We start from the raw sequence: 23,892 nt of genomic DNA on the forward strand, positions 1-23,892 counted from the left end.
CGCCGCAATTACTTTTCCAGTAGACAGCCCGGCACTAAGCTGTTCCTGGAAAAGGCTCCATGTCTTTGCTGCTTTAAAAGCTTCCTACGGTGAAAGCAAGTGCTGCTGATTCCCAAACCACACTTACCATTGAGTCACCGGCCTTTTCTTGAAGAAAGAGTCGTAAAGTTTAAAATGCAAATGAATATTTCTATTAGTTGGAAGAGAGGTATGATGTGTAACTAAACATTCCAGAGTTAATTCCCAACTATAATTTAACTGGCAATAAGTTGTCTTTTTAAATAATTAAATGAGCATGATAACTTGCTAAACTATCAATCAGAGTCTCTCTCTAGGTTTCTGTGCAATAACAACAGGAATCCTCCATTATCATTAAGTTCCCACATTCAAAGATCAGCCCTACAATTGTTGTGCCCCTTTAGACCTCATAATCGTTAGATTCTCTTTTGTAGCAGCGTAACAACATGAACTGTTTCAGAAGTCGCAGGTATTGAAAAAGACATTTATGAGGCAGAATGAGGACATGTAAAGGCTAATTTTCACCCTGGAAGTGAAAGTCATGAACCTGTGAGTCACTTGGTCAGGGTTCTTAAAGCAATTTCTCTTGTACCTGCGTTATCCTGCATGCACAATACTGCAGGGTAAAAACTGCCCTTCCCCTTCCCCTCCTGCCCCCGCAGTCCCTGTTGGTTATTGTAAAAGCCTTCTGACATTTCCAGAAGCCGAGCAGAAAGCAGCATCTGCATTCCTATTCAAAGCCACACTGCCTGTAATATCAAAACAAAACAATAAATCGGAGCTGTGGTTATACATTTGGGAAACACAGGAAATTTTTGTGTCAATAGTACCACCTGCTGGATTTCGAGAAGATAAGAGAGTTAGAGACTAATCAACATTGATAAAAGCCAGATTAAGATGGAATTCAATACCATTCTTGCACAAATGCCCCCACAACTAAACTGTTACCAATGAACCAGTAACAAATTGCCAGATGTTCTAATGAGCTGCCAGAAACCTGCAGAATGGCCACTGACATTTTAAATACGTATTTCTTGTTAAATTGTATATTCAAAACTCACTAAACACAATTTATCACATGAATAAAAAAAAAATCAAATTGGTTAGCCTAGTAGACCATTTAAAAGCAATGTGCTACTATTATTAATGTCAGTGTTAAGTCTGAAAGTTTTGGGGTTTTTTTTAAGGAAAGTGTTAATTACATAACTAACATGTTATTCCACTACAATATTATTTGGTAGAGTGGGGGAAGTGGACAAAAAAACCCGACAAAAAACTCCCTATCCTCCATTTACTAATGAACTACCAGGCATTAATATTTCTGACCTCACAGCATCAAGAAATACTCAGCGCATAATTAATCAAAAAGCAACCCATAATTGAGAAGAGCACACTTCACTCTGTCAAGTGATCACTGCTGTGTTTAGAAAGATGAGCTTCATGCTATTTTACAGGCAGAGGACAGAGGGATGCTCTGCACTGTTCCCACCCAACACAAGGAGTTAGCTTCCAGGAGAAAGAAAAGCAGAGTTTGAGAGGTAAGGATTAGGAGACTCTCTCTTAAGGAAAAAAAAAAAAAAAAGAGAGACACAGTTAATTGCATGTTTTCAGATGTGCTTCCTGAGGCAACACAGATGAATTCAGCCAAAAACCGCAGGGCGGGTCTGTGTTTTACTAATGCTATCACATACCCAGCCCAGGGAATCAGCTGTTCCAGGCCATTGCGCTCTTTATCAATCCTCAGCTGGGTCTTAGAATACAGCGAGGCTAGGTCCTTGCTCATAAGAGAGCTAAAAATTCACACTTGGGGGGTAATTTCATCTAATTTTCCAGCTATCACTGGTTATCAGTGTATCTTAACACAAATATCCTATTGATTTCATTTTAAATTACACAAAGCTTCTTTAAGATCATTCCAGGAAGTCTCAAGAAGAACCAGTTTATTAAACAATTTCAAACTCGGTGCCTTTCCCGAAAGGTTATCCCTACAACTTCAGCAGTACAAACATAAGCCTTGAAAACCCTCAGTGATAACCTATAAGCCCTTTGTTATCGAACATGAAGTTGTTACCACGTTTCCTGCTATTTCTCAATAAATAACACTCTGAATACCTTATGCAGGAACTTCTAAAGAACTGAAGCTTTTCTTGAACCACTCACCTTTTCAGTTACATGTCCCACCAGCTCACACTACCAGCAAGCTGAGCTCCTTGCCTATGCAGAGTTCTGTCCAAGTGTGCTTCAATCTTCCCCTACACCTTTTAGATACAGCAAAAGGTATTTTTTAGCTGCTGCACTCAGGGACTGTTATCTGACGGATCAAAAAGGGGACTGCAATAAAGTGAGAACCCCTCAGTTCTAACCCGAAGCTTGACAAACACTAAGCACTTAATCCACATAACCATAAAACAACAGCATCTTGATGTTTTAAAAATAATAAAAGGAAAATAATACTGTTATTACAGAGCAGAAAGTTAAATCATACCCCACTACACCAGGCTGCAGCTCCTGGGACAACATGCCACAGCCCAGCTGTGTGTGGTAAGGCTTTTGTGCACACCTGCAGCCAATCTCAGCCTCATTAGCCAGGGATGTGTGGCACCTCAGCCTCCTCCTGCTCCTCCTTCCACAAGCCTGATTAATCTCCCACGATGACGATGAGACTTTTGTAGGCCCAGTTCAGAAATCTCAGGACCACGTTGTGACTCGTGTAGGCTACTTGGTTCAGCAATGCCTTAACCCTCTCTGATGGTTAATTATAGCTGCAGGGAACAAACACAAGAAATTAAATTAGTACTTTACAATAATGTAGGACATCATGGGCCTGTGGAATAAATCGCAGGCCAAGAACACTGGTACAAAAAGATACACCTTGGTCAAAATCACAGAGGCAAGAAAGAAGCTGGGTAGATGTTGCATTGTTTATTAGCATACATATTATCAACATAATCCTTGGAGTGTTGATGTACACATCAACACTCAAATTCAGGAAATGTTGAATTGGGTAATGCTGGAGTACCTACTAGAGAAATAACTAGAAGAGAGCGTGCCAAAATTTGAAGAGAAAGAAAGAGAAGCAGAAGAGCCAGAAATGAGGAAAAGATTTTTGGAAAACTTGGTATCAGTAAATTGAGGAAACTAACGAAGGCCAGCAAGGACCAAAACTCTTGCATGGCAGTTCCTGCTAGTAAGGCACAACAAACCGTTTCAAAGAGGACAAAAGACTGAATGTGAAATAAAGCATTAATCCATCTAAAACCAGGAGCTGCCTAAATGACATGAGCATCTAAGAATATTAAAATAGGAAATAAAAAATCACATACATCTCAGGATGAACATAAACGAATAGCAAAGAAATGTGAATAATGTTTTCCTCGGCTACACATACGAGTCAAAAAGGCTGAAAGCTGCTGGATGGGACAGATATATGTGTTGGAATGGGCTGCACAGGTCCATGCCATCCCCATGGTTCTCACCACATGCCTTCACATGGGCAAGTGTGCTGTTCTTGGGTTCGAGACCCCACCTGCAGTACTGGCAACATAAGAATGACATGGACCTGTTGGAGTGAGTCCAGAGGGGTGCCATGAGGATGATCAGAGGGCTGGAGCAGCTCTCCTATTAAGACAAACTAAGGGAGTTGGGGATATTCAGCCTAGAGAAGGCTCCAGGGAGACCTTAGAGCAGCCTTCCAATATCTGAAGGGAGCTACAGGAGAGCTGGGGAGGGACTCTTTGTCAGGAAGTGCAGTGACAGGACAACGGTTAATGGCTTTAAACTGGAATAGGGGAGATTTAGATTAGGTACCAGGAAGAAATTCTTTCCTGTGAGGGTGATGAGACACTGGAACAGGTTGCCCAGAGAAGCTGTGGCTGCCCCATCCCTGGAGGGGTTCAAGGCCAGGCTGGATGGGGCTTTGAGCAACCTGGTCTGGTGGGAGGTGTCCCTGCCCAGGGCAGGGGCGCTGGAACTTTATGATCTTTAAGGTCCCTTCCAACTCTGACCATTCTGTGATTCTCCAGGACACAGCAGCTGCTCTTAGAGACACCACCAGAACCGTGTTAGAGCTTCAAACGCGAGGGGGGGGCGAGACCTTGCCGTGAGGGCCCCGCTGCCGGCCTGCAGCCCCGGCCTCCCGCCGCCGCCGGCGGATGGCAGCACCGCCTCAGGGCACGGAGGGTCTCACTGCCGCTTCCAGGGGGCTCCCAATCCCCCCGCCCGCCTCACCGGAGCGAGCTGGGCATGGACTGGACCAGTGCCCCTTTTGCCCTAAGGGAATTAAACTAATCTAGCTTAATGCCGGGGGAAAACTAGCGCCGAACCCTGCGCCCCGCCGGCCCTCAGCCCGGCCACAGCGGCGGCCGGCCCTGCCGTTGGTGGGGCCCGCCATGGGGCTGTGCCTGCCCTGCATGGGGGGCGCCGTCAAGGACGTGGTGGAGACGCCCGACCCGGTGAGTGCGGGGCCGGGGCCGCTTTCCCTTCCTCCCTCCTTCCTTCCTTCCTTCCTTCCTTTTTCCCCTCCTCCCGCCCGGTTGTTTGTGGGCAGGCACTGACGCTCCGCGGCAGCGGGACGAGCGCGGGGAGCACCGTCCCTCTGGAGGGGGTGTGGGGGAGAGAGAACGGGCCGCCTGCCTTAAAATGGAGGCCGGGGCTCCGCCGCGGCCTTGGGGGAGAGGCCTGAGGGAAGCGGCTGGGCCGGGGAGCACCGTCCTTCGGCTGCCCGGCCTGGGGAGGGGGGAGCCGGCGCCCCTCAGCCTGGGGCCTGGCACCCCGCGACCTCCTCTGGTGCCGAGAGTGTGGGGAGGGGGGTGTCTCCCGTGAAGGGGGTTTGTGCTAAGATGCTGAGATGACCCTCCGTTTTAACTAGACACGGGAAAAACAGCGCTCGCAGCCCAAAAAGCCAGCCACATCCTGGGCTGCATCCAAAGCAGCGGGGTGAGGGAGGTGGTTCTGCCCCTCTGCTCTGCTTTGGTGGGACCCCAGCTGCGGTGCTGCCTCCAGCTCTGGGGACTCCAACATGAGAACGATGTGGAACCATTGGAGGGTCACGAAGATGCTGGAGGGTCTCTCTCCTGTGAAGACAGGCTGAGAGAGTTGGGGTTGTTCAGCCTGGAGAAGGCTCCGGGGAGACCTTATAGCCCTTTGCAGTACCTAAAGAGGGCCTACAGGAAAGCAGGGGAGGGACTCTTTATGAGGGAGTGGAGCAAGAGAACAAGGGGTGACGGTTTTAAACTTAAAGAGGGGAGGTTTAGATGAGATCTTGGGAAGAAATTCTGTACTGTGAGAGTGGTGAAACATTGGCACAGGTCGCCCAGAGAAGTTGTGGATGCCCCATCCTTGGAAGCGGTTAACACTTCAGCACAACAGCCCAGGTTGGATGGGGCTTAGAGCAACCTGGTCTAGCGGAAGGTGGCCCTGCCCGTGGCAGATGATCTTTAAGGTCCCCTTCCAACCCAAACTATTCTATGATTTTTGTGAAAACTGTGCTTTTCTCTCTAGTGCACAGTGCTGCTCACTTCTCTAAGTAGCCTGCATAGGATGAAGTTTCTCCTACATGGGGAGGAACCCATCTCCATGCTTTGATACCCCTCATCTGAGGATGTTATGGGGGAGAAGACAAGGAGCCCACTCAGCCTGGAAAAGCGGGCTCTCCCTTTTTCAGGCTCCAAAAGGACATTTCACATACTGCATGCCTTCTCATTCCAGTCTGAATTTTTTGGAGTGAAGGCGTCACACAGACAGCTGAATACAGACTTCTGGTGGGGTTTGACTAGATATGTCAGCAGCTGCTCTTTTAGCATCTTAGTCACTAAAACCACTTTGTTCTTGCAGACTGGCAAAAGAGGGAAAGATGATGCTAATTGACTTAAGGTTGGCATTTTGTGGCAGTTTGCATTACAGATTTGAGTCATATTTAAAAATTAAGACCTTCAAACGAATGTACAGACTTCATTGGAATAGAATTTCACTGTCTTTCACTTTTTATTTAGGAAATAAAAAGAAGACAGCTAGCAGAAGCTGCTGAAAGGAGGCAGATGGAGGTAACGTCTGATAAAATACCATTTATCCAAATGATATTGTCGTAACTAGTTTATGGGAAAAATAGCTAGGCCTTCCATGGGAACATTGGATATTGTGCCTGGATTGTGGGAATTGTCATTAAATGCTTTCATAGTATTATTAATATTTTATACCATTTTTTAATATCTCTTTACAGTAGAGTTTCAGAGCTAAGTAAGTGCCGAAAGACCATTGCGACTTAACAGCTTGTTTGGAAGGGAGAAGTTTTGCAGTAGTTACAAAACAACCTAAAAATTTAAGAGCATGCTCAATATTATTTTTTGCCCCTTATAAGACTTGAAAATAAAAGATGGAGAAATATTTCAAACCAGATTTGGCAAACAATTGTTGTGGTGGCAAATTCAAGTGGTACTGCACTTGCAAGTTCAGTTTATCAATGAAGCAACAATTGAGCAAAGAAGTAATGTTAACATACTCTTTTAAGTTTTCTAAGCTTTAACTACGTAAATATCCCTAAAGTTAGAAGAGGGAGGGTGCAAATGTCCTAGCAGAATGTAGAACTAGCCAGCCTATTTCTTTTTATCCATATTTCTCAAAAAAGGCTTATAACATACACCATGCAAAATCTACAATAAATAAGAAGTCTATCTTGGAGCCCACAGCTGAACTGTGGAGAGAGGGGAATGTGTTGTTTGTATGAATGTTAGTGACGTTATACACTGAATTAAAAATTGACCATTATTGATGAGGACCATGTTGACCTGGTTTTAAGGAGTTCAGTGAATAATTGGAGCAACAACTGAGTGATGCTTCAGATTCCTTTAAAAACTCTTGATTTTGTGTGAGACTACAAAGTAAAAGCAATCCACGTGTAATCTTAAGTTGCAAAGGGTTTTTTAAGCATAACTGTAGGAAACATACTTTTGAGAAGCATGTGCAAGGGGGATGTCCCCATCTAGCTCGTAAATTGCTAAAAAGCTTTCCTGGGAGGAAGGAGAAATGAAGCAATTTGGGTTATAGATGGCTTTGAAGTTCTATGGTGGCTGTTAAGATGTTAGAAAAAAAAAGGAAGTATAACACACTGTTACTTCTTTGTTTTGTAGATGAAACATATACCAGGATTTTTCAGAACTATCTTTGAGAGACTTTTAGCTTCTGAGTGTTAGGTAATGGAGATGTCTTGCAAGGAGCCTAATTCAGTTCCCCTCTCGTGAGGGACAAGCGAGTAGCTCAGCTGTCCATCCCAGCTTGGTGTTTTCCTTTACATGCTTAACTGCTCTTTATTCAGCCTGAAGTCGTGTGAGGTGTTCTTCCTTTTGGGGTGCTGTAGAGACAGTCCACGTTGCTAATTCACTTGGAAGGCCAGTTGTCTAAAAGCAAGAAATCATGGGGTCTAAGTTAGTTAGTATTTGTTGGTAAGATTTGCCTTAGTAGCCTGTTGAGAATTGTGCTTGTCATCAGGGCCCTGAATTTTAGGTGAGAGCATCGCTGTTTTCCCTTGGTAGATTTTAACATCTTTTTGCATAGCTCATGCTGGAGTGTTGTAACTCTAAACTTATCTAAGAATCAGTTTTTAAAATATTTTCTAAGTTTACAGTGCTAACTGCTTGGCTCTAGTTCTGATATTCCTGCCATCTGACAGCCTGGGCCAGCACTGCTCACATGACCTTTCCCTCTCCCCTGCCTGTAAAATTCCCATCGATTTATTTTATTTGTTTGTTTTTTTCAGTAGCTATACAGAGCTTGTGACTTTGTCAGCTTATTGAGTGTTGGAATAGAAGCTGTCATTATGATTTCCATCATCTGTGTCCTATCTCTCAGTAGCCTTTTGATAAAAAGAGTCAGAAGAAATGAATGGATGGTGAAACAGCTAAAGTTCTTTGAAGTTCTATCTGCCCGAATTGTCTCCTCCCAGTTCTGTTTGTGAGGGCAAGAATAGGCCCTGACACTGGGAAAAAAAAAAAATAGAAATAAAAAAAAAAAAATCAACAGACTAACATTTTATGGGACTTTAGGGAAGTTTTGGTTCTCCATCTTAAGATGCAAAGCAGGTACGTGTAATTGCATTAAATATGCTCACCTGGATGAAATAACAATATAAAACAAAACCACCTTCACATACTTATGGACCAAGAGCTGACAGTATGAAGTAGTATCCTGAAAGGTCTGGGCTTGTGTAATAGTAGCATTACTTAATGTTTCACTCTTTTCTCGCAAACCAGAGTTCACAAAATGGTGTTGTTTATCCAGAAAAATAGCGAACTGGCCTTACCCAAAAGTGTTTTCTCCCAGGCTTCCTCTCGAGGCATTAAGAACGCTTACTCCGTAGAGCAAAAGAAAAAGAAACAGGAAGAAATGGAGAAGAGACTTGCAGCTTCGGGTTCTGGAGGAGAAGGAGGACTGAGAGTAAGTTTAAAAAAGAAACAACATGATAAAAGCGTCCTTGTATTTACTGGGAAAATCCCGTTTTGTTGTCATCTACAAGATCGACTACCTTGGGGAAAAAGCAAGAAGGGGGGAAATGGAAGAATGTGTTGTTGTCACACAGGGTTCTTAATGAGGCTTCATTTCTGGGACAAAAAGACAGCAAGGATGGCAGAGAGCTATTTTTCCCTCCCTTTCTCCCTGGTTTCTGCATCTACGATGTGTCAGTTTTACACTGCTCGTGGCCCTGGGGACCTCCTCGCTGGGTTGACCTGTTCTCGGCGTCCCTTTTCACTGCTGGTTGAGATAGTTCAGACATTTTTTTATAAACTCTGCAGGAAGAGAGACTAAGTAGGGTAATTGCTTTGGGTTTCAGGTATCTATCTCTCTACGAAAGAAACTTAGAGTGTTGGCATAGATACTGATGAACTTCAGTGCTACTACTAGTGCTTCTCTAATGCAAGCTTTGTCTCAGAAGGCCAGAGAGAGATGCAATTAAGAATTGGAATCTCTCTAAGGCAATAAATGCATCTGGTTGTTGAAACAGGCTCCCTAAGCCTTCATCTCTTTCCTTCATTGCTAGTTGAAGGAGGCAGTTTGTATGAGCTGCTGCTGATGGGCTGCATGTCCCTCGCTTGCTGGATATAAAAGGTGTTATAACAGAGAGTTTGTTCTTTAGACAACCTTGTAGTGGTTTTGTTGTTGGTTTGTTTTTTGTTGTTTTTTTCCCCTAGCTTTATACAAACCCGTGGTGCATTTTGTTGGTTTTGTCTTTAGTGGCAGGTTGGATAAAGAGAGGTGACTCCTGAAGAGAAGATTGATGTTTACTGCCAACAACTTGCCAGTTTCTGCAGCAGAGTGGCACTTGCTCATCATGGCTTTTGCTGTTTGCGTACGAAGACTCAGCAGTACTTTGCCATTGTGGGAGGACAGATGTGGAAACAAAACACTAAGAAACCTGAGAACTAACTCTGAATATTTAAGTTTTGGCCAAATTTGTTTGTTTGTTTTATGTGCATGTTTTATTGCTTCCCTGTTAAGGGAGTGAGATGGGTTTTCTCACGTGGAAGTGGCCTCCTTCCCTGTAGTCAGTCAGTATGTGTGTGCTCCCTGGTCAGTTGGTGTCTGTCTGTCTGTCTGCGTGTGACTGCCTTAGGCACAGCTCCAGAGCCCATGTCTTGTTTTTGATGCTCTTTTCAACCTCCACCATTAAACTTTTCTTTAAGTCCCCATGTAGAAAGTTGTTCATAAATATATATATATATATTTGAGTATGTGGGTGAGAGCATTTCTCTTTGGTTTCCTAATGACTTCTGAACTGCTTAGGGATTTAGTGCCTTTTCAAAAAAAGAAAACAGACCATGGTGGGTCCTTACAAATGGAAGCATTTTGTGACACTAGTTTAAAAAAAACAGAAACCTTTTTAAACCCTATAATACTATAGGAAGCAAGCTGTTTTATTATGAGTCTAATAATTGTTCTCCTCATTTTCTGATGTGGATTTCTTTTGAGTCTGTAAGTATTTATAATGAATACTGGAAGTTAAACATTAAATTAAAAATACTGTTATGAATTGTTCTCCTTTGTTACCACAAGAGGGCAGTGCTGCGCTTCTGAGGATTTGGAAAAACAAAAAGCAAAAGAATTAACTGCGTCATCTCTGGGATGGTTCATTTCTTAAGTTTCTGTACTATCTGGGTGGGTTTGTTACAGTGCACTAACACTTGCCAAACGCCCAAAGCTCTGTCACTTTTCCTCTGTATTCAGCGAGGTCTATAACCCTTTTTTCCCCAATAAAAAGCTGCCTTTGATTAGTTAGAGCTGCCTACACCGTGGTGGTACGGCTGGGCTCAAACTGGTGGCCTGGAGCCACTGCTTTGATAGATGAGGGACGATTGTTGTAGCATGATCAACACCAAGAATCTACCTCTTATTTTCTCCAGAGAGCATTATGCTTGGCCTCAGTATGTTACTGGCCCCATTTTTGACCTAGTTTAGCCTACAGAGCCTTTTTTTTTTTTAAACTAAGTATTTCTTCTTTTACCTCTCCAAATAGTGTCTCACGCTGTCTTAGGAGCACAGTCCCGACACAATGAGTTTCCTGGCTTAGCTGTCAGAATTGAGTTGAGAAAGGAGGCTTTTCAATATTAATATAATGATATTTGAGCTAAAAGGCTGTGTCCTTGGCTAATAAATATCTTCAGTTTTCTTTGATTCCTGGCAATTGCTCTCTTTAATGTATTAATTGGTCGTAGCAATTTCTAATGGAAATACATTGAAATATAATAAAATATACTAAACTTTAGTTTGACAAGTGAATTTCAAGCCAACATTTGCCACAGCAGGTGTCCCATAAAGACACTTAAGCAACGCTTAACACTTGGTTGGTCACTTGGGGGATTTCAAACTTCATACATTCTTCTTTCCACTCCCCATCCCGCTGCTCCCCCAAAGCCATGAGGGGAGGAAATTACCATCACTCTCTTTCCAGCTAAGCTCCTGCTCTGTGAAAGAGGGAGCACACAGGTCAAACAGGAGTCTGTGCCTCAACTGACATCATCAAGGCTTTGATTTAAAATAGTCAAAATAACCTGGTGAAACAAATCACAGTTCCTGGGTCACCTGTTGGTATTTCCAGGAGTTTGCCGGGTGAAGCAGTCACCCTGCTGGGCTGGGCTGCCCGTCCTGGCTCAGCAGCCCGAGGAAACCTGCAAACTCTGGGTCTGGCACCAGTGGAGGTGGTTGCCACCCTGTCTGAACAGCCACACTGCTCCTCACCCAGCTCTTCCTCCTGGGAAGGCAGCTGGCTTGCTTGGCTGTCCCCCGGGTGGCTGTCCCCCTGGCAGCTTCTCTGGGAGGTGGGAGTAAAGGTCTGAACCCCCTCGGATTGAGTGGGCCTTGTATTTAAGAGGTGACTCCTGCAATGCAGAAGAAAATACTGCTCCTTTCTCTCTCCATCCTTTAAGTAAAAAACAGATATCTCTCTGCTTCTTAACAGTCCTTGCTTTGAATGTCAGATTTATTCCTACAGTTAAGAAACATGCCAGGATTTGGGGTCAGATTTATTCCTACAGCCAAGAAACCTGCCAGGATTTGGGGGTGCGTAGTTCTAGATAACAAATCACTAATTGATGATGCTGTTTTTTAAAAGAAGGTTCTATACCATATGCAGCTAACTGTTCAGGTGGCCAGTTGGGTAAATAAAAACACCTCTCTGTGTTTTAAGTTTTTTGGTAGCATTAATTTCAGTTGAAAAGGCAGGCAGACCACAGAGCAGTTCAGTGACACCGCTGTTAGCTCCCTGGAGCGCACCATCAAATGGCAAGGCTGAGCGCTACCTACACACCTCAGAGCTGCTCTCTCCTTGGAGAAACCCACGCTTCCCCTCTCTCTCTCACCACCTAGCGCCCCACTAAGTAAATATGAAACACAATATTGCAATTTTGTCCTTAGTTCCCCCAATCTTAGATGTTTACTTCACCTTAGAGGCTGTTAAAATACATGCATTCCTACTGATTATGTAGGCAGCTGACTTTTTTTTTTGCTTTACAGCAAATACCACTGTTCCTCCTTTCCCCACCTTCTGACAGCATTCTCAGCTTCTTGCAGATCACTTGAAAAACTCCTGGCACTCAAAGATGAACGCTCCTAAGCTGAGCTGATGGGGCTGACTCTCGCTGCCTGCAACAGCAGAATTGTTGAGTAACAGAAAAGGAAGCCATCCCCTGCTGCAAATTGTTAAAATACAGGGGTTATGCCAGGGGGAGTGCGCTCGGGGCAGAACTCCCTGAGGTTTGGGAGGACACAGAAGCTGCATCTCCACAAGGGCAGGTAGTGCCACCGTGGGCCTGTAGGAAAGCAGGTGACCTCATCGTGTGGCTTTGGCCCAGGGACAGACTAAGTGGTTGAGACACAGCTCATCAGGTGCAGGCAGTGCCAGCAGTTGGACCGGGAGTGGAAAAACACCTCTCCAGCCCCAGAAACGCTCGCGTGATCCCACGTGTCTGTTTCACCTTATGTGAGATTCCTGACATACCACAGGCTGAGGCAGCAGGAGACACAAAGCCAAGAAAAAGCCCTCTGCCTCCTTCCCCGGCAGGCAGAGCGGAGCAGCAGCCAGGCAGGCACTACAGAATCTAAGCCCCAGAAGAACCAAACCCATCTAAGCATCTAACAGACGCTTCTGTAACACCACGGTGTGGCAAACGGCTCGTCTCCCTGGTCTAAAACAAACACATATAATTAATTCAGTGTTGGGCCTTAAGTTATAAGAAGCTTGCTATACCTTCCCACACACACGTATTGACACCTCCCTGTTTCACTCATCCCCACCAACAGCCCTTGAATTAGTGTCCATAGATTTTTATGTATCATCTCTAAATTGCTGTTGGAAAGAAAGGTGGTAATGCAAAAAAAGGAGCAATTGTCACTGTAATAAAGAGAAGGGAAAAAAGCCTATCCTCAATCAGTTATGTAAATAATCCTGCTTGGAAGACAAATTCCAGGTAATATATGAATAGTAAGGTGACAGAAGGTACCTCCTGTAATGAGCAATAACAGATGTTTACAGTTGCATTTCCGAACTAATTCTGAATTACTTCCAGTGTAGCAATGCATATTTGACATTATTATAATGGTTTTTAAAAGCAGTCTTACATAACTTAAGTATCTTGAGTTTTGTTTTAGCACAGTTACGTATCCACAGCCCGCAGGAGCTCCCGTGGGGTTTGTTCTACAGCCCAGCAAGGACCTCCAGAAGCGGCTCCGTTGCAGTTCATAACAGCTCAATTCTTCAGAACTGTAGGCCCCCTCCCCACCACCATTCAGCCAAACTCTACAGCAACAGAGTAAGCTAAAATCACTAGATAGCACCCTTTTTTACAATCATCTTCCTTGGCTACTTCAGCATTTCAGCATCTCCTCACCTGCTCTTTTAATAAGAGACTTATTTCACACTCTCAGCACTCCTCTCACCTGGGGGAGAAGAGCTGCAGGTCTTCTCCATTGCACTCTACCATTCAGTTACGCCTTCCAAAAAGCAACACTAACTTTTCTGTGTTACAGACCGTGACACAGACACCTCAGGAATCATGCTCGCTGGTCAAAAAGTGGGTTTTTTTCCTCCCCACACACCACCTACATGAAGACGCCTGTCCCGTCCCCATCGCCCCAACAAGCACCACGGGCCACACCTCTCCCAGCAGGATTTTGCTGCTCAGCTTTGGCTTTGTAAATTGAGCCTTGGGCTCCTGACTCCTCCGAGCAGCCAAGTCATGATAAAATCCCCAGCTCCTACATTGCTAGAAGGTCTAACACACTAAGAAAATGCCATTTTTCTAATTAGCAACACTTACCTTCTGAGTAAGATCTTCCCAACCCTTTCCTCCAGAGCTAACCAACTTGCTGTGGTAGGTTTGTTTTTCCTTTTTCGCTCATTTTATTGACACTCCTGCTTTAATTTCCTCCCCTTGCTGTCCACACCCACCCCAGGTGCATCGAATGCAGTAAGTCCCACCTGCAAGCTTTTTACACAGATTAGGTGGTAGTAGCAATACTTTAAAAAAAATAAAAAATAAATTAAAAAATCCTTTCTAGTTCCCCCATTCTGGAACTGGTTAAGTTGAAGTTTTAAGTCAGGAAGTGTTTTAATGTGATTTTTTTTTTTATTATTTTTTTAAAGATGCTTGAGTACCCTCCATCAAAAAAAGACCATTTTGATGGCTACAGCCCAAGCACATAAAGTAATTCGTGTTTAATTTAAAATCTTAGTTTGGCTTTACCAGGATTATTTGTTGAAGGTTAACATTAAAATAAATCTAAGAATACTTTTTTTTATACTTTTTTTATAATTACTGATATCTGCTCTTTATTTATTAACATGTAAACACCTTCAAATATTTTAAAGAAATAGCATAATAGTAATGCAAACTTAATCTTGGATGATGGGAATACAACTGCTTGTGTTTAAAGTAACCGTTATTTCAAAATAAACACTTGACTCTTTCACAAGAGGGTGTTTTTTTTCCTTCTCTGTTCATTTGAAAACAGCTCTCTCAGTGCACGTATTGAGAACATGGGTTTTTTCAGCTGTGCTGTATTTTTAAAAATCATGTTGCCTACGGTCTGGTCTCTGCTCCTGTAAGGGCTACATATGTTGCTTTGCTGAGAACTGGGTCTTCCTATGGCTTTTCAAAGGATTTATTGCTTGAGTATATGTTTAATCTTCCTAGAAAATGTCTCAAAATAAGAATAAAAGGCTTCGATTTTTCATTCTAAAGAGATACGTGGAATTACGTCCTGCTACTTAGCGTGGTGCACCAAGCAATTGTGAACTGCTTGTATTTAGCAGATATTTATAGCTGGTGAGGTAAAATGGCTCCACGGAAGTGAGATACGACGTGCTGACTTTCATAAGGCATGGAACATGAAAGAAGAAGGTCTCGATCCTGTCTAGCATCTAGTGGATATTTTGCTGCTAATTTTCAAGGCCACAGGAGCAGATCACACGGCTATGTTTTAAAATTAAACCTCAAAAAAACCAGAAAAATACCGGCTGGTACTTTAAAAATGATTTCAAGAATGCTTTCGATTTTTTTCTTTCCCTGCAAAGGAAAATTAATTTTCAATAATTGCAGGCATTTCCGTGCTGGCTGTGATCAGTGAATGCTTGCCGCGTCCACGGTGTCGCTGGTCATTAGGTTCACAAACAGTATGGTGTATTGTAGGCATCCAGGCAGTAGCAGCCAAGTGTGGGAACACACATTACAAATAATAAATAAGGCTTCCAGAACGTATGAGTATTTTAAAAAATTTTATTTCATTTTTAATGAAACAACCGAGTTCGGCTCAAATTTACACAGTCAGTGAAATAATCCTATAAAATGATTTTTCTAGGACATTACAAGGCACATAAATTACCAAATATAAACATAGAAAAGTAGCCAAAATAATGAACTAAGCCCCCTTATGCCTTCAGCTATTTTCGAGGTGTGTGAATGATTTACAAGAATGTGAATCACTCTACTGACAGGGTAATGAACATTTCACGTTTGGCCTGACCAACAAAATGACAAAGAAGGGGAAGGAAAAGCTCAGATTTGAGAGCGGCGGAGTGTTTTGGGAGTCCAGAGGGACCAGCATCTTCTGAAGCTCCTCCTTGGGTGGAAGGGCTGTGCATCTTTGACTGCTTCCCTTCGTGGCACCTCACCCCCCGGCCCCGCACAACTGGCCACGGCCATTGTCTGACAGAGGAAGGGGCAACCTCTCAACTTCCCCGCGCTTCTATATTGGGCAACTTTGTGAAAAACAGGAAGGGTCTACGTTACAGATTGAGCAGCGAGCATTGTCTGCAAAGAGTAGAAGGTGTGGGGGGGTTCTTTTCTTGGGCTTTATTTTTTTTAAAAAAAAAAAAAAGTAATCGCTTTGGGAAGTCGTCTGGCATGCAAAAAGTCTTTATATTCTACTGGTTAAGAAAATCTTGCAACCCATAAAAATAGTCAATTTTTATTTCATTTCAAGAGGCGTTACCAAATAATTCACACAAATATTCATTTTCCACCTGCATATATATTTTTCAGCTAGCCTAAGAGTCAAGGATTCAACGTAATACGATTTTCATACAAATATATTGTATTGCGTATTTTCTTCCATTAACAGGATCCACTCCTTTATGTAACTCTAAGTATACATTCACATATTAAAGAGTAATAATTTGGCTAAAAATATATGTCTATTTCTTATCTGATTGTAGTAATTAGCCTATCGAGGGTAATTTGCTATAAAAGAATACAGTACTAGAAATAAATAGTTCTACAATTCCAAGATCTTCAAAATGGGTTGCCATTTCCAGTCTGTCTTTAATTTTCCGAAGTCCTTTTAAAGCAGAAACTAAATTTACTACACTTGAGAAAATAATTTGGACCTACATACGTAGAGTCCCAATGGCATGAGAAGCTTATTTCACTTAATCTCCTTCTTGGTTTTGTAATGGGCAGAAACCACCAGGTAGTTGTCTGGATTCATGTCCCTGAGGGTTGGAGACTTGCTCTGGATGGGAGAAGTTTTCCCATCCACGCGGGAGATCTGCAGCATTCGGCACGGGTCGTGCTTCAGCAAGTAACCGGCGAAAGTCTCCCATCCTCCTCCGACACGAACCATCACGTGTTTGTTGTGCAGCATCTGAAATTACATATTCAGGAGAAAAAAAACCACAAAAACTCTTGAAAGCGAACCGTTCGCTGGGAAATAACTTACTTTTTTTTTTTTTTTTCTACTAAAAAAAGCTGTGCTTGCTTTAATTAAAAGTCACAGACATATGTTAGTAGGCTGCTTTGTAATGAAAGGAAAAGGAATAGTAGAATGGGTTTTATTTGAATTTAATATGCAAATTTAAAAAACTGTAAGAAAATTCGATAGGATTTAAAACTAGAGATTTTCCTAGTTTATGTAAACAATGCTACATGCTTTTCTAGCCCTGCAGTACTGAGTGATCCCCTTCTTCACGTGTTTAGTCTAAACACACTAGGGAACATGAATATTTTTCAGGTAATTTTTTTGAAAATAAGTTAGTAAAGACACTCTTGAAACTGGCTTTTCTTTATAGGGTAGGGATCTATAGAAAAGGATTAGTGAAGGACAAACAACCAAAACAATCATCTCTATCATCTCCTAAAATATCAAAATAATTATTTAAGAAAATGAAGTTCCATTTCATTTAACAATGTAGTATTGCTGACGTACATTCTAATTAAAATAGTCTACTGTTTTAATTAAGTTAGTCTTAATGAGGGACATCAGAAATAGCGTATCTGGAACTGTTTGGAGATACCTGAATTTATGCTGAGCTAAGAAAGAAAATACAAGAAAAGTCCCCAGGCTCTTACTGGCAGGAAAGCTCAGTCCTGCTTACACTTGCTGTCTTTATTCCAGAAACACTGGGGCTTGACCTACAAAGCAATTTCAGGTTGAGAGGGGTATCTAACTGCCAAATTACATACCTCTTCTAGCACATATCCTCCAGATCCACACTCATTTTCTGCCTAAACTCAAATAAAACTTTTCACCAAGTGCAAATGGAGTGTCTCCCGTGTCTGCACCGGTGAGTTCAGTTGGCAGTTTCACTGTCATTTCTCTCCTCCGGTTCTCCACGCAGAACAGTCAAATAAATACCAGTGAGGTATCATAAAGCAGTATATTCTACAGAAGCCACCTCATAAATCCCACATTGAAAAGTGCTTTGATTAGTACATCTTATGAAATGCTAAGCATCACTGAGTTGTTAGCACCAGAAATTAAAAACTGGCCCTGTAAAAGGCACATGCCAGAAGATGTTTACTGCAGTCTGGGTAACGAGGTGGATTTGGGGCTGGGATGTGTATGTGGGCTCCTCTACGTGTCCAAACCTCCCTCCAGAGCAGGCAGTATTTGCAGCTGAGACTTTGCAGGTGGCACACAAGCCTTTTGTAACGTAGCGCATTTCAGGTTAGCACACACAGCATAGAAAACAAAACAAGAAACACTCCCAAACAAAGTCACAGAAAATGAAAGGCAAAAACACAACTCTTCCAGAAAAAAAAACCCAACTACCCCAACCAACAAACACCCCAGCCTAAAAATATGGTTTTTGACTTCTGTTACGTGAGGCGACGGATTCACCTGGAATGAAGAAAGCACGGTAAGCTGTACAGTTTTCTGAAGCTTGAAAATTAGGATAAGCTTAGAAAGAATCAAATTCTTCATTTAATAATAAGCAGCTGCAAATGAATTCTTGTTAGAAAATTTTCATTTAAAATATTTTAATCCAAGGAAATACTTGTTTCTGCATTTTGTTTTTTGTCTGAAACACGGCTGGAAGGCAATTCAGCTTTAGAGATACTGAAAAATAATGTTACTTCTGATTCATCCTAATGAGAGTATGCTCAAGTACTCTTTGTTTAATTACCATCTCTCAGCTACTGAGACTGCCTGTGCTGTTGCTCCGGGTTGTAGGAGCCTCTGCAAGAGTTGTAACTGAGGTTTTTCTCTAGATTTACATGGGTATGAAATAACCAGCCTCACATCTTCACCAATCACACTTTTCCCTCTCAAGCTTTGTATTTTAATTTCAAGACTTCATTTTGATCTGACAATGGTAGGATCAGCCATCAGCGGCATGAGATTTGAATCAAGTCTTCAGTCTGGACAACACATCATGGCAGAAGCAAATGGTTTTTACATCAAGTTTGAAAACCGCAGTTCAAACGGTGACACAGCCTCGAGACAAAAGAGTCTACAGAATTTTATTTAGCGACGTTCTCCTCTTTGAACGCCTAAAAAAGCGTTTGAGAAATGCCCCAAAAACTTTTCACATAAAGGCATTTTACGCCCAACTTTGGTCCACTGCAACACGCGATGCAGTTGTGGGAAGGAGTTAACTGTTGCTGCTGTATTTCAGCTTCCACATATTGTCACAGGGGGGTTCACGTTCCAGGAGCAGCCAGTATCTGGACTTTTGATTAAGGGTTAGGAATGGAAAGTTAGCAGAAAGCGTATTTGGTTCACTTGCCCTTAGGGACTACTGTGCAGACAAATAAAACCTACTGCTGCTATGTTATTTCCTGACGCTCAAGTTAAATGTACATCTTTTGGTTTTCCCCTCTTTTTGCTTTCTCTTTGTATTATTATACTACTATAAAATTCACTGAATGCTTGCTTTCTATAGAGACTGTGTTTTCCTACATCCCAAATATAGTCATTGTTCACGCTGTGCTGTGCCACAAAAGCACCATTTTACTCCTGCGGCCGTATTTAGATTTTAGTAACACCAGCACAAATCCAGAATAATTCTGCTAGCTTCAGAATTCTCCAGGTTCACAGAAGTATAAAGGATTTCTCACCAGGAAAAAAAAGGAGAAGAATAAAATAACTTGCTCTACTTTCTAACTGAAAAAGCAGTTTCCTCTCGACATACTTCAGCTGAAGATGAAACTTTTGAGATTTTATGATCCACCCAATTCAGCTTTTCCATTGCATGAGGTCCCTAAGAAAGAAAAAGTTGGATTCTACAGTAGTAAAGTTTATTAGTCAGTTATCAATGTAAATAAATTCATGACATACAGGTATTTTCACACTGCTATCCAGCCCATTGAAACTGAGAAAACCCTTTCCGTAAAATAACATCTAACGTATGTTTACAACTGCTGTAAATCCTCATTATTTCAGCTGTGTCTGAAGCAGGGCTGTCGCTAAAGCTGTTCCCTCTAGAATCTGTGTTTAAGCAGAATCTGTGGTAAAGCAGATGACCAGACAATAGCATCACAGAGGGAGACACTATAGATTGTTTTGGTATGCATTAAGGCTGTATCAAGAGATAACATGAAAAATAGTCAATAAAAATGAGGTGAACTAAGCTGTCATTGCATAGGACTTCGGCATCAAAGTGAAATATAGGCTGAAGGGTTCTGGTTTTCACATAAGTAAGTTTAGAGAGCTTTATGGCTTATTAAAGAGATATTAGGCTGCATGTAAAGATATTAAGCTCATATAAATGAGCATAGTTTTACTAACTTGAAAAAAAAATCTATTCTGTTTTATAGGAACTGAAAATCTGGCCCGATATTGTAATTTCTTTCCATCATTTCCCAGCAGGCCTGGCAAACTGGGGAGGTCCCAGCTGACTGGCGTCTGGCAAATGTGACGCCCATCCACAAGAAGGGCCAGAAGGATGATCCAGGGAACTCCAGGCCTCTCAGTCTGACCTTGGTGACTGGGAAGGTGATGGAACTAAGTGGCATGGAATTAATGGCATCCTGAGTGCCATTATGTGGTGCATGAAGGACACCCAGACCATCAGGCCCAGCCAGCACAGGTTCATGAGGGGCAGGTCCTGCTTGACCAATCTGATCTCCTTCTGTGACAAAGTGACCCGCTTGGTGGCTGAGGGAAAGGCTGTGGATGTTATTTGCCTGGACTTTAGCAAGGCCTGTGATACAGTCTCCCACAGTGTCCTCCTGGAGAAACTGGCTGCCCGTGGCTTGGACAGGAGGACTCTCCGCTGGGTTAAAAAGTGGCCGGAGGCCGGGCCCAGAGAGTGGTGGGGAATGGAGTGAGATGCAGTTGGCGGCCAGTCCCCAGTGGTGTCCCCCAGGGCTGGGGACTGGGGCCGGTTCTCTGGGACATCTTTCTGAGTGCTCTGGAGGAGGGGATGGAGTGCACCCTCAGTCAGTTGGCAGAGGACCCCAAGTTGGGTGGGAGTGTGGCCCTGCTGGAGGGCAGGAAGGCTTTGCAGAGGGGCCTGGACAGGCTGGATGGATGGGCCCAGGCCCATGGGATGAGGTTCCACAAGGCCTAGTGCCAGGTCCTGCCCTTGGGTCCCACCAACCCCCTGCAGCGCTCCAGGCTGGGGGCAGAGTGGCTGGAGCTGCCTGGCAGAAAAGGCCCTGGGGGTGTTGGTGGCCTGTGGGCTGAACATGAGCCAGCAGTGTGCCCAGGTGGCCAAGAAGGCCACCAGCATCCTGGCCTGTGTCAGGAACAGCGTGGGGAGTAGGACCGGGGAGGTGATCGTCCCCCTGTACTGGGCACTGGTGAGGCCCCAGCTTGAGGGCTGTGTCCAGTTTTAGGCCACTTACCACAAAAATACCACAAAAAAGACAAAAAAGACCTGAAAACACCATCAAGAACATGTAATAGTCTCCCGATTAATTGCCACAAGCCACATAATTACAGACATTAAAACCACCTTGTTAGTAGAGATTATACAACTTCATCTCTAGAGCTCTTGTAAAATTTATTGGAAAATCCTGCCGTATCATCAGATTTGAACGTCAGTCAGGTTAGATTTAGACACATTCCTATTTTTAAAAGTTGCAGCCATTGAGCATACATTTTATAAATGGTATTACTGCTGCTACATGCATAGAGTTCATCCTTATGGACACAAGGGATCGTGGGAGCAATTCCCAAGAGGATATGGAAGAAAACCAGCTTCCACCTGGAAAGCTTTCCTCCAACTGTTCCTTTTCTTGGATTTCATTCCCCTTTTGTCATTGAATTTGTGCGTGTTGTCTTTTTAGAGAAGAATTTGAGTCTGATAAAACAGAAAGCTTATTTTAGACTTGTAAGAACTCGCTTATGTGCCTAAGTGCACATCTAAGGAACTCAAACCTCAACTCTGCAATTCTGAAAAAGTGCAAATTATGTAGCCAATTCGGGATATTAATTATTCATCCACACTGAAGTAATCTACTTATAGCATATTAATGTGCATTTTGGCACACAGTAGTAGTTTAGTTGCTTCCAACCTGAATTATCCCTTGATATGATTGTATTAAAAAATAAATAAAAATAAATCTTTCCTTACTTGAAAAACAGGAAGAATGCACTGCTCATTTTTCCCTGTCATCCCTCATTAAGTCACATTTTGCCTAGGACCCCTCTTGATATAGAATTATATAAAAAATGTTTTGGATTACGTCTACTAGATTTAAAAGTTCGAAATGATGCAGCTTGATCACTCCAGTCATTGCATCTGGATTTGTTTAGGGACCTCCACTGAGTTTCTGTGTTGTCATTCTAAAACCCCAATAAAGGAGCCTGCACTTCCCCTCTCTGCAGACACCATGATAATGACATGGAAAAGAGACAGCTCACTGGATTAACATCTCCCTCTCATTTTCAGGGAGTTATATGTAGTAAATCACACTAAATGGATCTCACTTAGTTGTAAAAAGCATTATAAAAAAGCTCAGCTTGAAAAATAGATGTCAAGAGCATGCTTGTTAGACTAATTGCTTGTCACAATATTTCTAGCTGTGCCAGAGTAGGGTTTTATAATTAACACAATTTCTCAATTATAAAAAATTTCATTTTAACGTTATATCACGGGCTGTATTGAACACATTAACAGGTATCCACTCAGTTTATTAAAACAATCTCTTATACTATGTTGTATAAACAAAGACTGGGATGGAATATTACTTTATAGATTATTTATAAGCTTTGTTGGTTCAAGTCTATATTCCTGAAACAAACCAAATGCAAACATTTCTGATTTTATACTAAAGGTGGAAAATAAGCCAGAACAGAGGCATTCATCAGAATCCGTAAATGTCCATTTTGGGGTAGAACAACTTTTATTTCTTTGTGTTGAGTGATATATCTCACTGAACAAGGAGCTCAGTTTTCATGAAGAACCTAATAAAGTTCCCAACTGCTTCAGCAACACCACCACAAGCATATTCCCCATGTCTGTTGACTCACATATGGGGGAGGATGACACCGAAAGAAGTATTGACTTAAATAGGTGGTACAAAAAATTCTATCAGTGTAGTTCCAGCTGGAAAGATTTTCAGTGGCAGCTGATCAGTCATTGAAGCCTGATAGATTTTCCAGATGAGGCAGCCATAGAGGCTTCAAAGCATATATAGACCAGGCCTTATACTAAATATTGATCAGAAGCCTTCTGTAATTCATTGAGTCATTTTTTCAAAGTTTGTTTCAGATCAAAAGAACAAGTAGACTTTGTGTATGCAAATACAAAAGGCATCAAAATAATCATTTGCACATATAAATACCCAAAAGGCAATTTAAACATGAGAAATATGAAACAGAAAATGGCAGGTGTAAGGATCTGCTTTTCTCCTTTTCAAAATTTGGTTATCACTTCACTTAGTCAAACAAAATTCATCACAGAGGACTATAGACTTATCTCTCTGCGGATGGGACTTTCATTTAGGAGGTCAGTCACAGTAAAGACAGTGGTTTTAAGTTTATCCTTATCAGTTTTGAAGTTAAAATCTAGTAAGTGAGCCTGAGCTGAATACTAATTTCCATACATTCTCCTAGGCAAGAACTGTTATTATATTAGAGCGCTAAAGATAAAAGAAGGGATGGTAGTGGTGCAATATATTATAATGCCATCTTGAAGACAAACACTATCTTTCACTGTATATGTGGCAGGAATCCTGATCACTGCCCAAAGGCATCATCACACCACAAATATGGATTTAGGGTACAAGGACATATTTCGGTACCATTTACCATATTCAACTCCAAACACTTCATATACAAACATCAGACTCACATGAACAGTGAGACTCAGCTTTTAAAAAAGAACCAGCTCTCTTTAAGTAAGTCCAGACATAATGAGCTAGTAAGTCAAGACATAACGTTTAGTGGGCAATCAACAGACACCTTTAACAGCCACTATTCTATGAAGGGAAAAATAATTGATTTTGAATTACGTTATAACTGTGTTTTCATTAATTGTCTTTCCTACCGAGACACTTTTCAGCTTTCTATTACACAGTTGAGCCTCAAAAATGATGTAGAAATTCTTCATCATTTGTAAAGTGATAGCAGTTTACAGTATTAATATACAATATAATATGTACTATAATTCATTATTATTATTATAATATACTAGTATTGCAGTATAGTATTAAATTAACTAGG

The 23,892-nt window shown here is 42.2% G+C and overlaps 2 protein-coding genes across 5 annotated transcripts in view; one reads left to right on the plus strand and one right to left on the minus strand.

Annotated features, from left to right (window-relative positions):
* The first annotated feature begins 4,348 nt into the window (after nt 1-4,348).
* Nucleotides 4,349-10,036, plus strand: SVIP (small VCP/p97-interacting protein). The gene is made up of 4 exons (XM_014951566.1): nt 4,349-4,469; nt 6,009-6,059; nt 8,332-8,445; nt 9,241-10,036. The coding sequence occupies exons 1-4, from the start codon at nt 4,407-4,409 to the stop codon at nt 9,253-9,255; spliced, it is 243 nt and encodes an 80-aa protein (XP_014807052.1). The 5' UTR covers nt 4,349-4,406; the 3' UTR covers nt 9,256-10,036.
* Nucleotides 10,037-15,255: 5,219 nt separating this feature from the next.
* GAS2 (growth arrest specific 2) overlaps nt 15,256-23,892 on the minus strand; it is a 94,449-nt gene continuing 85,812 nt past the window's right edge. For all 4 annotated transcript variants that reach the window (XM_014951631.1, XM_014951634.1, XM_014951633.1 and 1 more), the window contains exon 8: nt 15,256-16,641. In XM_014951631.1, the coding sequence (XP_014807117.1) occupies nt 16,423-16,641 (219 nt within the window). In that variant the 3' untranslated portion in view covers nt 15,256-16,422. The remainder of the gene's footprint in view (nt 16,642-23,892) is intronic.

This window comes from Calidris pugnax, unplaced genomic scaffold (genome assembly GCF_001431845.1).
Source record: "Calidris pugnax isolate Ruff unplaced genomic scaffold, ASM143184v1 scaffold183, whole genome shotgun sequence".
Taxonomy (NCBI): domain Eukaryota; kingdom Metazoa; phylum Chordata; class Aves; order Charadriiformes; family Scolopacidae; genus Calidris; species Calidris pugnax.